The following is a 14740-nucleotide window of genomic DNA, read 5'->3' as shown; positions in this document are numbered from 1 at the left end:
TGCAGTTTACTATGTAAACTATGAGCAAGATGTTTCACTATAGGTTACTGTGAAGGGTTTGTCTCTGAAATTGACTAAAAATTGTATGCTATGAATAAAAGTTTGTTAAATGACTACCTGCTTACTCATGTGTTAACCTTGCCTTTACATGACATTGTGGTTTTTATTCAGGGTGAGCATTTGGGTAGGGGTACGAGGACCAACATCTATGCTGGTGTTCTAAAGCTGAAGAGTGAGGATGATGAGGACATGGGAGGATACTCACAGGAGATGAAAGTGGTCTTGAAAGTGTTGGGCTCTGGACATCGAGATATCTCTCTGGTAAGACGCACATGTGGAATTACATGGCTTGCTCATTTCTAAATGAAGTTTAGCAAACAAGATTATTGATTTCAGCTGTTGTAATGTTACCATCTCCTGACAGTCTTCATCATTTGTAAGTTGCTTTGGGTGAAAGCCCATGCTTAATTAATAAATGGAAACCTAATTGTGGTCATTTTCAACTGTAATGAACCACGAGGGGATTTGAATTGAATTTTCCACATTATCTCTACTCCCAGTATTGTTTCATTAGTGTGGTTATTTTTTAAATTGTTAAAAGTATGTCTTTCTCGGTCTCCTCTCAGGCTTTCTTTGAGACAGCTAGCATGATGCGCCAGATCTCTCATAAACACATCGCCCTGCTATACGGAGTGTGTGTTCGCCATCAGGAGAGTAAGTACCCACTCTTACTTGTCTTTAGTGTGTAGCTAGTTTGGCCTTCAACCTGCCACATTTATTGCTTCATCTAGTGATATTGACAGTCTTTTAAAAAATACACGACATGACTTAAAAAATCTGAACAGATTTTAATGTCTGTTGTGTTGTAGTGTGTGTGTGAGAGGCATCATACATTTGCCGACTTAGAAATAGTTAAAAAAAACTGGACATCACTACCAGACTTTCACATGGTTTCGAACACACTGTAAATCTGGGCAAAAGCTGTTTGGTGTATTATTCTAGCCTTAAGTAATTGACATCTGTTTCCAGACGGGACACAAATCTTAAAGACAAGGTCTTGGAACTAGAACTTTTGGTTTTCTTTTATTCTGTTCTGTTGTGGTTTTGCATTACAAGTATGAGAAATAGGTCAGTCTTTTTTCTGCCAGCAATCGTAGGCACTGGTGCAAAAGTAATTTATTTTTTACAATGAGAACATAGACACTGTCATTCTCCGCCTGACGTGTAGATCTGGCACACTGGCAGTGTTATATTTCCAAGAGAAAACACAATTAAAACATTTCCTTGTTGCTAGAAAATCACAGAGAAATCAAAAACTAAATCATTGCTTTGGTAGGAACGTAGTGTTAAATGAGAAAATATTAACATAGAACTGAGTCTAACTGGATAAAATGTTTGCTTTATGCTTCTGTGGCATGTAAATGTTTCATAAATGCTATTTTTGTGAGGAGGAAGCTGCAAACAAACACAAAGCTCCATTCGATTGTTAAGCAAAGTCTGCAGGTTAGCACACTGAGCAACAAACCTAAATACTCTGAGGATAACTGCCTATGTGCACGCGATGGGTGTGTCTGCAAAGATGAATTTGCATATGCGAGCAGGAACAGTGTTTGTGTGTCAGAGAGAAAGAGAATTTGATAACGGTGCTCATTTGCATAAAATACCATGTGCCTCTCTCTTCCCTCTCTCTGTCTGTAGATATCATGGTGGAGGAGTTTGTCAAGTATGGTCCTCTGGATCTGTTCATGCGCAGACAGAGCATACCTCTCAGCACCGCTTGGAAGTTCCAGGTTGCCAAACAGTTGGCTAGTGCCCTCAGCTATCTGGTAAAGAAACAAACACAAAAAGAAATGCACAAAACCTTGCCTTATCAATCTTAATGCGAGACACTACAGGCAAAAACAACATTTTTTTGGCTTTGCACGAAGTATTTTTCAGACTAGTGGAAAGAAAATATGCAAAATACACTTTGTAGTGTTTCTATTATAGCACTTTATCTATTTGTGTCTGTAGATTTCAATTACAATACATATCTTCAAAGACTGTTTTCTCAAAATGAGATTTTTATCCTGTACTGAGCCAAAAATCTCCACTTCAGTAACACTCAGATACACCAAACTTTAGTTGTATTCCTATCTATATTCTGAAGGCTTTTACAGAGCAGTTTTTCATATATAATTTATACATTTTATACAACATTTTATTCCTAAAAAAATGCTTAAAAAAATTTCTGGCTGTTGTCAATATTTTCTGATTTATAGAGTGATTAAAAGAGATATCTAAAACCCCCTCTGTAAAAACCTTTAATATGTCAACAAAATGAAACAAGAATTTTGAACCTGGCTTCATCCAGTGTTTATGCAAATTAGTGCATATTTAATTAGATAACACCTCATTTGCATATTTAAGTATAACATTTCAGAAAACATGTAATACAAAAATGTTTGTAATTCTTAATGTATTCAATCAACGGGGTTATTTTTTTACCCTATTCATCTGGGGTGTAGAAATAAATGAAGTCATTTATATGGGGATGCACCGTATTTAAATACTTAACTATAACTATATGCTGATATTTATGGAAGCCCGTTTCCGCCACTGAATAAAAAGGTAATTGCGACTTTTTATCTCACAATTCTGACTTTTTTTTTCAGAATTGGTTGATATAAACTCGCAATTGCGAGTTAAAAAGTCCTAATTGTGAGATATAAACTCGCAGTTCTGAGAAATAAAGTCAGAATTGCGTGATATAAACTTGCAATTGCGAGACATAAAGTCGCAATTCTGAGAAATAATGTCAGAACTGCAAGATATAAACTCACAATTCTGACTTTTTTCTCATAATTGTGAGTTTATATCTCGCAATTCTGACTTTATAACTCGCAATTGCGAGTTATAAAGTCAGAATTGCGAGATAAAAACTCGCAATTCTGACTTTATAACTCGCAATTGCGAGTTATAAAGTCAGAATTGCGAGATAAAAACTCGCAATTCTGACTTTATAACTCGCAATTGCGAGTTATAAAGTCAGAATTGCGAGATAAAAACTCGCAATTCTGACTTTATAACTCGCAATTGCGAGTTATAAAGTCAGAATTGCGAGATAAAAACTCGCAATTCTGACTTTATAACTCGCAATTGCGAGTTATAAAGTCAGAATTGCGAGATAAAAACTCGCAATTCTGACTTTATAACTCGCAATTGCGAGTTATAAAGTCAGAATTGCGAGATAAAAACTCGCAATTCTGACTTTATAACTCGCAATTGCGAGTTATAAAGTCAGAATTGCGAGATAAAAACTCGCAATTCTGACTTTATAACTCGCAATTGCGAGTTATAAAGTCAGAATTGCGAGATAAAAACTCGCAATTCTGACTTTATAACTCGCAATTGCGAGTTATAAAGTCAGAATTGCGAGATAAAAACTCGCAATTCTGACTTTATAACTCGCAATTGCGAGTTATAAAGTCAGAATTGCGAGATAAAAACTCGCAATTCTGACTTTATAACTCGCAATTGCGAGTTATAAAGTCAGAATTGTGAGATATAAACTCGCAATTATGAGAAAAAAAAGTCCGAATTGTGAGGAAAAAAAGTCAGAATTGCGAGATATAAACTCACAATTATGAGAAAAAAAGTCAGAATTGTGAGATATAAACTCGCAATTCTGAGAACATATCAGTCTTCCCCCCCCTCAAAATTGGACTTTAACTCGCAATTGCGAGTTAAAGTCCAATTTTGAGGGGGGGGAAGACTGATATGTTCTCAGAATTGCGAGTTTATATCTCGCAATTCTGACTTTATAACTCGCAATTGCGAGTTAAAGTCCAATTTTGAGGGGGGGGAAGACTGATATGTTCTCAGAATTGCGAGTTTATATCTCGCAATTCTGACTTTATAACTCGCAATTGCGAGTTAAAGTCCAATTTTGAGGGGGGGGAAGACTGATATGTTCTCAGAATTGCGAGTTTATATCTCGCAATTCTGACTTTATAACTCGCAATTGCGAGTTATAAAGTCAGAATTGCGAGATATAAACTCGCAATTATGAAAAAAAAAAGTCAGAATTGCGAGGAAATAGTCAAAATTGCGAGATATAAACTCGCAATTATGAGAAAAAAAGTCAGAATTATGAGAAAAAAGTCAGAATTGCGAGTTTTTATCTCGCAATTCTGACTTTATAACTTGCAATTGTGAGTTTGTATCGTGCAATTCTGAGAAAAAAAGTCAGAATTGTGAGTTTATATCTCGCAATTATGAGAAAAAAAGTCCGAATTATGAGAAAAAAGTCAGAATTGCGAGTTTTTATCTCGCAATTCTGACTTTATAACTTGCAATTGTGAGTTTGTATCTCACAATATGAGAAAAAAAAGTCAGAATTGTGAGGAAAAAAGTCAGAATTGCGAGTTTTTATCTCGCAATTCTGAGTTTATATCTCGCAATTATGAGAGAAAAAAGTCAGAATTGTGAGTTTTTATCTCGCAATTTCGAGTTTATATCACAATTCTGTGAAAAAAGTCAGAATTGTGAGATAAAAAGTCGCAATAACCTTTTTTTTTTTATCTCGCAATTATGAGAAAAAAAGTCAGAATTGTGAGGAAAAAAAGTCAGAATTGTGAGGAAAAAAGTCAGAATTGCGAGTTTTTATCTCGCAATTTTGAGTTTATATCTCGCAATTATGAGAGAAAAAAGTCAGAATTGTGAGTTTATATCACGCAGTTATGAGAAAAAAAGTCTGAATTGTGAGTTTGTATCACGCAGTTATGAGAAAAAAAGTCAGAATTGTGAGTTTATATAACGCAATTCTGACTATATAACTCGCAATTTCGAGTTTATATCACAATTCTGTGAAAAAAGTCAGAATTGTGAGTTTTTATCTCGCAATTTCGAGTTTATATCACAATTCTGTGAAAAAAGTCAGAATTGTGAGATAAAAAGTCGCAATAACCTTTTTTTTTTTTATTCACTGGCAGAAATGGGCTTCCATAGATATTGACTGAAAACAAATAAATGATTAATATTATCAATCTGTTCTAATTTTTATTGATAATCTGTCTAATAAACATGTTAAATTAGTTTTATATAGTACAAGTGAACTCACAAAAGTATAAAATACACTGCTGTTCAAAAGGTTCTGGTCAATACGATTTTTGAAAGTAATTACTTTTTGATCTAAATTGATCAAATGTGATAGTAATGACATTTTATCATTTTACAAAAATATTTCTATTTTAAACAAATGCTGTTCTTTTGAAAATTCTATTCATCAAAGAATCCTTTAAAAAATTCCATGTTTTCTCTAGCACCAAATTAGCATTAAAGACTGGAGTAATTGCTGCTGAAAATTCAGCGTTGCCATAACTGGACTAAATTACATTTACATAATAGTTTAAAATAGAAAACTAGACGTGTTTTAAATTGTAATAATATTTCACAATATTACGGTCTTCTGTATTTTGTATAATATTTTGTGTATTAATATTTTCGCATTTATTCATATTTGAACTTGTAAATGTATCAAATTTGATCTGTTAAGCAACATAGTGTAACATATCAATAAAAGTTATTGTAAAATGTGAATAATGTGACTGCTGTGTGTATCCTGTAGGAGGACAAGAAGCTGGTTCATGGATATGTGTGCAGTAAGAACATTCTGGTGGCTCGAGATGGTCTGGATGGAGAGGGAGGACCCTTCATCAAGCTGAGTGACCCTGGCATACCCATTACTGTCCTTAGCAGAGAAGGTGAGAGATTCATTATAGCACACTATAAACATTCACACAGGTATTATTATAGTTTTACCTTAACAGCATGTTAACACATTATTAAGGAATTGATAAATGGCTTCATAACCTTTAAATAACACCTCTTATGCGAGCATTATGATATTAATGCATTGTATTTATATAAGCATTATGACCAGCTTATTAATATGTAATCTGCCTGCTTATAGCCATGACCACCTTTTTAGATTGTTAGCATATTATCAGCCTTCATGTAGGCATCAAGTTCATCTTATTAATGCTGTATGTCCAATCTAGAATATTAGATATTAATCAGAAAGATTTTATAGTTATTGTAATTTTTTTATAGTTTATTTTAACATGGCGTTTGATACACTAAATAAATAATTTATAAATATGAATACATCATTTTAAATAAATGAACTAAAATGATCTAATAATAATTTAAATATTTATATTACTGCCCACATGAGGTTGAGAGATTTTGTACCATATATGCATTTATAATAATATTGTATATGGAAAGAGTTATATGGGTAAAATGTCAAATATTATTGAGTGTCTATCCAGGATAAATGCATCTGAGTCAGTGTGGTGGATCTAATAGTCGAGCTCTATTGGACTGTGAAAATGGACTGCTCGGAAAAGATAACTGACAGGAATTTTGTTGGCTGAGATCCAGCTCAGATCCCTGAAGCACTTTTAGAAACCAGAAAAGCTCTTTGTTTGCTGTGTGCCAGGGACTGTTACAGGAAAGACTGGTTGTGTGTTTTTTTTGGGGGTGGTGGTGTGCGTGCTCGAGAGAGGGGAATGAAAGGGGCACAGAGAGGGATTGAGTTGAGCAGAGAGATCACGTGTTAGATGAAATGCCTTTTTAAAAGGCTTAATAGCTTGTAAAGATGACAGCAAAGATGACTGTTGAAACTACAGTGTGTGTTTGAATAAGGAAATGGTTGTGGAAAGCACCTAAAATGAGGATTTACCAAATAAAATCCAGCTTGGTGGTTTGAGTGTTAGTTTTAAGTCATTTGATTTAAAAAAAATATAGTCTAGAATGTTCTTGCATGACATTATGCTTTGTGCGTGTCTACAGAGTGTGTGGACAGGATTCCTTGGATTGCTCCCGAGTGTGTACAGGACACGGCTAATCTGAGCATAGCAGCAGATAAGTGGGGCTTTGGGACAACTCTGTGGGAGATCTGTTACAACGGAGAGATACCTCTCAAAGACAAAAAGCTCACAGAGGTAACCGCATACATTACACGTACACTGTTAGACACGTGTATGTGTAAGCATGATCTTTTCTGTGCTGATAAATGATGCCTTTTTCTCGTTTGTCATCTCTCTGAGCAGAAGGAGAGGTTTTACGCAGCGCAGTGTCAGCTGGCCACACCTGACTGTGAGGAGCTGGCCAAACTCATGACCCACTGTATGACCTACGACCCTCGCCAGAGACTCTTCTTCAGGGCCATCGTCAGAGACATTGACATGGTGGAGAAACAGAGTAAGGAAAAGGAATCGGCTCAAACAGATAATAGAGATAAACACTAGATTAGTTATTAAAAATGTACCAAAATAATACATTTATTCTCCATACTGACCTCTTGTGGTTAGTACCAAGTGCTACGTTCATCTTGCTAAAAGTACTAAACATGTTTTACCCTTAAAGTCCATTTTCAATGTTTAAGGTTTCTTTCACCTACAGTATTGTTGAAAAAAGAGTGGGGTCAGTATGTTATTTTTTTAAGAAATAATGCTTTTATTTAGTAAAGACCCATTAAACTTAGCAAAATCGACAGTGAAGACATAAACAGATTATAATGTTACAAAAAGACATTATAATGTTACAAAAAGTTTATAATGTTACAAAAAAATACATTTCAAGTTCTTTTGAACTTTCTATTCTTTAAAGAGTTCTGAAAAAATATAACACTGTAGACTGGAGTAATGGCTGCTGAAAATTCAACTTTGCCATCACAGGACAAAATGACATTTGAAAATATGCAGTATTGAAATAGAAAACAGTTCTTTTAAATTATAATAATATTTCACACTATTATTGTTATACTGTATTTATGATTAAGTAAATGCAGCATTGCTGAGCATAAGAGATTTCTTTCAAAAATATTATAAACATCATTACAGACCCCAAACCTTTGAACGGTAATGTAGATCAGTTGTAGTTAGGCTTCTATGACTATTTCTACTCTACTTTAGAGTTTTGCAGTAGAGTTTTTGCTACTGTACCTTTAAGATATCTATATGTTCAAGACCTCTGTTAGGATTGACTGTCCTCTATGTACTGTTGTAGTTTACTCCGTTTTCTATTTAATGTCCTCTTTAATATTTTCTCTCTAGATCCTTCCATTCAACCTGTTCCCATGCTAGAGGTGGACCCTACAGTGTTTGAGAAGAGGTTCCTCAAAAAGATTAGAGATCTTGGAGAGGTATTTTTTCTGTGTGTGAATTGTGTCCTTAAACTCATCAAGAACAAACTGCTTGTTTCGTTGACCATCTGCTGGTTGGACTGAAGTACATCCTTGTGTTTTCAGGGTCATTTTGGAAAGGTGGAGTTGTGCAGGTATGATCCGCGGGGAGATCGGACCGGAGAGCTGGTGGCTGTGAAATCTCTAAAGCCGGAGAACCGAGAAGAGCAGAGCAGTAACCTGTGGCGTGAGATTCACATCCTGAGAGAACTTTACCACGAGAACATTGTCAAATATAAGGGCATCTGCCATGAAGAAGGTAAACCACAAATCTGAACATCATAAATAATATAACACTGTAATGGCTTTTGGTGCCAAGTGCACGAGTTGGTTGAGTAAATCTTGTTTTTGTTTTAAGGTGGGAGATCCATTAAGCTCATCATGGAGTTTTTGCCGGCAGGCAGTCTGAAGGAATACCTCCCCAGAAACAAAGCTCACATAGACCTTAAAACCCTGCTCAGCTATGCTGTACAGATCTGCCAGGTAACATCAGGTTTGAATGGTTTATGTGGTTTATGATGCTTCAATAGTTATCCAAAATAGTGACTATTTTTGGTATTTACCCCTAAAACACACACGGACACACTGAAACAAAGATGTAATGAAAAAAACCCCCAGAAATAATCACAAACAAACAAGAAGCAAAATAAAAAAGTGCTCTATTCATTCATGTGCTTTAATACAAGAAAATGGCACAGCCGATGAAAAAAGACTGCACTTATATTAAAATAAAACTTGTCAGATATAGTAAAACATTCACTTTAATGCAAAATACATGCCATCTGATAAAATAAATTTAATTTGCATTAATGCAGTGACATAGTAAGTGATAGTGTGATATGGAAATACACTGAAGTATAATTAAAAATAATAGAGGTAGATTGTGTAATTTGCTGCAGTTTCAATTGCAATCAAATTATGAGTTATTGGGTTTGGTAAGAGTTTTTAAAGAATTCTCTTAGGCTGCATTTATTTGATCAAAAATACAGTATTATTGTGAAATCTTATTACAATTTAAAATTATTTTAATGTAGTATATTTTAATATGTAATAAATTCCTGTGATGTCAAAGCTGAATTTGCAGCAGTTTTCAGTGTCACATGATCCTTCAGAAATCATTCTAATATGCTGATTTTATGCTCAAGAAACATTAGTTTTTAATGTTGAAAACAGTTGCATAATATTTTTGTGCAAACCTTGATATATTTTATTTCCAGAATTCTATGAAGTTCAGAAGAGCAGCATTTATTTAAAATATATATATATATTTTTTAACAATGTAAGGCTTTAATGTCCTTTTTGATCAATTTTATGTGTCCTAGCTAAATAAAAGTATTATTTTCTCACGAAAAAAATTATACCTCATATATAATATATTTTCTCATAATGCAAATGGCGATACTCTGTGATATATTCGTTCATAAATATTGTATCCATTTTGTCAACAGTTGCTTTCCGCATTGCTTATTTTTGCTCTGCTTGTTTGTTGTCCTCATGGCCTTGTACTCCAAGACCAACAATAACAACAGCTGCTTACAGTGATCCTTTGTGATTCCTGAGCCCATATGTTCTGTTTGAAATACAGACCCGCGCTGTAACATTATGCTCACCCTTGCCGTTTTCTGACCTCTTAACTCCAGGGCATGGACTACCTCCAAGACCAACAATAACAACAGCTGCTTACAGTGATCCTTTGTGTTCTCATGCTCTGGGTTTCTGAGCCCATATGTTCTGTTTGAAATGCAGACCTGCGCTGTAACATTATGCTCATCCCTGCTGTTTTCTGACCTCTAACTCCAGGGCATGGACTACCTGGGCTCTCGCAACTACATCCACAGAGACCTGGCGGCCCGGAATGTTCTGGTGGAGAATGAAAACACGGTAAAGATCGGAGACTTCGGCCTGACCAAAAGCATTAAGGATAATGAGGGTTATTACACTGTGAAAGATGATCTGGACAGTCCAGTGTTCTGGTAAGAATCACTCATTAGAGGCCTTGCAGTGACCAAGTACATTAACCTAGATCTCCATTTAATCTAATATGAACCTTTTGCGTTAGTGATGTCATGTATCCATTATTGCGTGTAATTTTGAAATTCCCTTTGGGAAATCCACTTTGTAATGATTCTTTTCTTCATTTTCCCAGGTATGCTCCAGAGTGCCTGACCCACTGCAAATTCTACAGGGCGTCTGACGTCTGGTCTTTTGGAGTGACCATGTATGAGCTGCTCACATACTGTGATACCTCATGCAGCCCCATGTCGGTAAGTGGCCAGTCATATGTTTTTAGCCCTGTCCCAAAAGCCTTAAGCCATTGCATACTTGCTCCAAGTCCCCACTTTGGTGATGTAATTTGCATATGAACACCCATTTGAAACCTGAAATGATAAATAGGACATCACATGATGGCCATCACAAGTCCCCTACACATTCTGTCAAGAAAAGCAGTTGCACAGTAGTCTGGAATCCGGAATTAGTTTGTTTCTTAATTTAGTATCTTGATTTTCTTGATTGGGTATCAAACAAACAGTGATATTTTAGTATAATTGAGATCTATTATAGTATTTTTATGTTTTCTGCTTTCAGGTTAATTTTAGTTAAGGTTTTACAAATTTTGCTGTGGGTTTTTGTCATTTTTATTAGTTTTTAAATGTGTCTGTGAAGTTATAAATTTTTATTTTAGTTTTAGTTATTTTAGAACATCAAGTTATAAATCAAAACGAGAAATGTATTTCAGTTAAAATGTATTTTTCAGAGATATTTCGGTTAAAATGTATTTTCATTTTAAGTAATGAGAATGTTTTTATGGTTTTAGTTTAGTAACTATAGTAACCCTGGTATCAAATAAAATGTTTTATTATAATAACAGCGGAGCTTCCTGTCAGTAGGCAAGGCAAGTTTATTTAGCACATTTCACAAAGTGCTATAAACAAAAATTAAAAATAGTAATAGTTAAAAAAAAAAATAATGCAGTAAAAAGTAAAAATTTAATAAAAGAATAAATAAATTTAAATGAAAATAAGGTATTAAAATAATACCACAAATATCAGTAATACCACAAAATATAACAGCTGCACTTAGAACAGACTAATGTAATTATTTTTATGCAAATGTGTTATGTAAATATTTCCTTATGTAAGTATTTTACTTTTTATTGCATTTCTAATTCAGTGTTTGATTATAAGCAGCAGGAGGGAAATACAGATTTGTTGCGAAGCACTTCTTAGAAAGCCTATGTTCATTTCTGTAGGCTGGAAGAAGCCCTTGTTTAGGAGGTGCTGATGAGTCTGTGTCTCTGAGAACATGGCACATGGTGCCAGTCTGTGCCCACAGTGGCAGATGTCTTAGCCAACGGCTGCTCACCAATCCCCACTTTTTTCTGTGTGCCGCTTTTGGAGGAAACGTTGTTATTGAGGGATTTGTCCGATTTTCACATTGAACACAATGCAGACGCACAATGTAATGCTTCCTCACCCACTGAAAGCATTAGAGGTGGTTTACTAGAAGAGACATGGATGAATGTTTAATACCTCAGCGCTTAATTGTAAATCAGGCCAGTCACTCCACTTTTCTCCACCCCCACAGGTGTTCCTTAAGATGATTGGTCCAACACATGGCCAGATGACTGTTACACGATTGGTCAAAGTCCTGGAGGAGGGAAAGAGACTTCCAAAACCAGACGGCTGCTCAGACAGGGTAATATATAGCTTTACTAAAACAAAATGGTGTGTATTTATATTACCGTTTGAGGTCGGTAAGAGATTTTTTTTTTCTCTGGAAATTTTTTTTCTTTTTAGCAAGCTGCTTAACATTCAAATAATATGACTAGTGCTTGCCGTAGCAGTTGCAGCTTGCTTCAGAAACCCTCCACCTTCCCCAGCTCCACCTGTATAGATCTGCTATGAGTTGATTCATGTATGCTATATGGGGGTTATTTCATGTATGTTATATACAGATAACATATAGATATCTTAGTCTCGGTACTTGCTCTGCCGCAGCAGCATCAGCAGCGTAGCAGATCTATTCCGCCAAGACCAAATACATTAACATTGTCATGTACATTACCATGCCAATCCCTCCGAGAGTTGTCATGACAGAAATTACATTTATCAAAAGTAATAGTGAATACATTTAAAATGTTTAAAAAGATTGTTTCAAATAAATGCCATTGTTTTTAACTTTCTATTTAAAAAATCCTGAAAAAAATATATCATGGTTTCTGCTAAAATATGAAGCAGCACAACTGTTTTAAACATTGATAATAAGAAATGTTTCTTAAGCAGCAAATGAGCATATTACAATGATTTCTGAGGATCATGTGGCACTGAAGACTGGAGTTAAGACTGCTGAAAATTAAACTTAGTCATTACAGGAATAACATTTTTAAATATGTTAACATAGAAAACAGGTATTTTTAATTGTATTGTTTCACAGTTTTACGTTTTTACTGTATTTTTAGATTAAAAAAAAACAAACAGACTTGCTGGGCTCAAATCTCAAAAACAAAACAAAAAAAATTAAAAAATAAATACTGACCTCAAACGTTTGAACGGTAGTGTGTTACATTATATACAATATATACTATATATTGGTGTAATAATATTTTACTTAAAGTAACCTCTGAGATCTTAAGTAATGATAGAGAATTCTAAGGAATTCTAGTCGGCACCCACACATGCAACGGAAGTCTAAGGAGCAACCGTTGCCTAAAAGATTTCCATTAGATGTCAAGATGTTTTTAACTGTCAAGACTGTTTTACAAACTGTCAAACTTCTCATTTTCGGCCGGTAACTGACAGTGTGCCGTATGTGGGAATAGGTCTTTTATCTTTGAGCAAACATAATTCTTAATTTCATTTATTTACATGTGTACTTTTTTGTGAAGTATGCATCTTTTTATTTAAATGTAAATTGCTTACTTTAAAACATATTCTTTAAATTAATATTTGTATTTTTTTATTTACGTAGTTAAATTAATAATGGTATACATATTTTCTGCTTTATTAACATTTTGCAATTTTACAAAACCCCTTGTAGCCATGCCTTGGTTGTAAATCCTGCCATAGGATATTTCCTGCTTTATGAATCGCAGAAACACAGGTTTCTTTTATGATGGTTGAGGGTTAGATGATTAATCAGCAGGTATGAGCTGCGCTCCAGGGCTTGTGTCTGATTGTAATCTTTCGTGTTTTGACAGTTGTACAGTCTGATGAGGAAATGCTGGGAGGCGACACCTGAAAAACGGATCGACTTCAAAGGCCTGATTGCCGACTTTCAGCAGATGATTGACGATCTGTAACTATGGAAATAAGATGGGATGCAGACTCCACCTCTTTTGCAAGAGGAAGTCCCAGACAGACAAAATCTCCCACATCCCAAGAAAAAAAAAAAAAAAAAGTATAACTGTGCAGTGTAGCACTCTTTCAATGTACTCTCCTTCCCTCACTTTATAACCTCATAGATAAACTGCAGACCTTTTGAAATAGCCAAAAAGAAACCGCTAGAACCACTGAAGCAGACAGTAGACGCTATCTGGTCTCTCTCTCTGAATATGCAAATATGTAACTGCCAGTCTCGAGTCGCTCATTTTTCTCTTCAAGTTCAAATGCAGACCGGATTGGTGCAAAAAGGTGAATTTTGACTCGTGACACTCTCAGCTTCATACTTTGCCTCAGCAGCCACCATGATGCATGTATGAATAACCCATAATTTCCCAAGGTGGATTCAGCCCATCGTGAGGCATATGCAACGACAGAGACTTGAACCCCGTTGTTCTTTGGAAGACGAGGAAGAAACGTGTCGGAATGTAGATTTACATGTGTGGTCGACGGTTTGGAGCTTTGATTGAGTGGATTGTGCCACTTCTCTCGAGACTATTGACTTGCAAAGTATGCGAAGACTGTAGGTTTGTCTGACTTGGAGCGAACAGCTGTCCTCCTTTGAAAATTCCAAACGTGCTGGATTACCGGAGAACTTTGAAACAGCATGCGCCGGTCAAGATGCACTATGCTGCCACATTCTCATAACTGTACTTCCTCTCTGAGCTTCACATTTGCCACGGAAAACTGAAGCGGATGATTCTGAGAACATGGGTTTAATGAAATGCCTAAAATGGGCACTAGGGGGCAGCAGAGCTTATGAAATATCAAAAAAATAAATAAAATCAGATTTTATGTTGTGCAAATTATATTCCAGACTTGCTAACTTTCATAAACTGAATTAACCGTGTCAGGAAAATACCTTAGTATTTTATCTGTTTCTTTTTTTTTTTTTTTTTTTATCAAAATGGAATTAAAAAGTGATTAACAAAAACGCAACACGTTTCTATCGGAGATATTTTGTCATTGTCTAAAAGATGGATACTGACAGTAAAGAAAAGGATCAGGGTTTGAACGTAGAAATTGGTTTAGCGTCTTAAAAGCCTTAGCTGTTATTCATATAGCTAAAAGAAGACTAAATATTCAAAGGCGCACTTAATTCCCATCTGATTATGGTTAATCCTCACACATG

General features: G+C 35.1%; 1 protein-coding gene across 2 annotated transcripts in view; it reads left to right on the top strand.

Annotated features, from left to right (window-relative positions):
- Positions 1–14384, top strand: part of LOC107709186 (tyrosine-protein kinase JAK1-like) — a 38356-nt gene extending 23972 nt beyond the window's left edge. For both annotated transcript variants that reach the window (XM_016513597.1, XM_016513596.1), the window contains exons 12-24: positions 172–321; positions 627–714; positions 1699–1826; positions 5609–5744; positions 6838–6989; positions 7098–7248; positions 8103–8191; positions 8297–8489; positions 8589–8713; positions 10031–10203; positions 10377–10494; positions 11816–11926; positions 13428–14384. In XM_016513597.1, coding sequence (XP_016369083.1) covers positions 172–321; positions 627–714; positions 1699–1826; positions 5609–5744; positions 6838–6989; positions 7098–7248; positions 8103–8191; positions 8297–8489; positions 8589–8713; positions 10031–10203; positions 10377–10494; positions 11816–11926; positions 13428–13529 — 1716 coding nt within the window. In that variant the 3' untranslated portion in view covers positions 13530–14384. The remainder of the gene's footprint in view (positions 1–171; positions 322–626; positions 715–1698; positions 1827–5608; positions 5745–6837; positions 6990–7097; positions 7249–8102; positions 8192–8296; positions 8490–8588; positions 8714–10030; positions 10204–10376; positions 10495–11815; positions 11927–13427) is intronic.
- Positions 14385–14740: the final 356 nt, after the last annotated feature.

The sequence above is a fragment of the Sinocyclocheilus rhinocerous genome, unplaced genomic scaffold (assembly GCF_001515625.1).
Source record: "Sinocyclocheilus rhinocerous isolate Xijiao unplaced genomic scaffold, SAMN03320098_v1.1 scaffold55, whole genome shotgun sequence".
In the NCBI taxonomy this organism is placed as follows: Eukaryota; Metazoa; Chordata; class Actinopteri; order Cypriniformes; family Cyprinidae; genus Sinocyclocheilus; species Sinocyclocheilus rhinocerous.
Note: the sequence above shows the minus strand (reverse complement) of the source record. Positions and strands in the feature narration are given on the sequence as shown.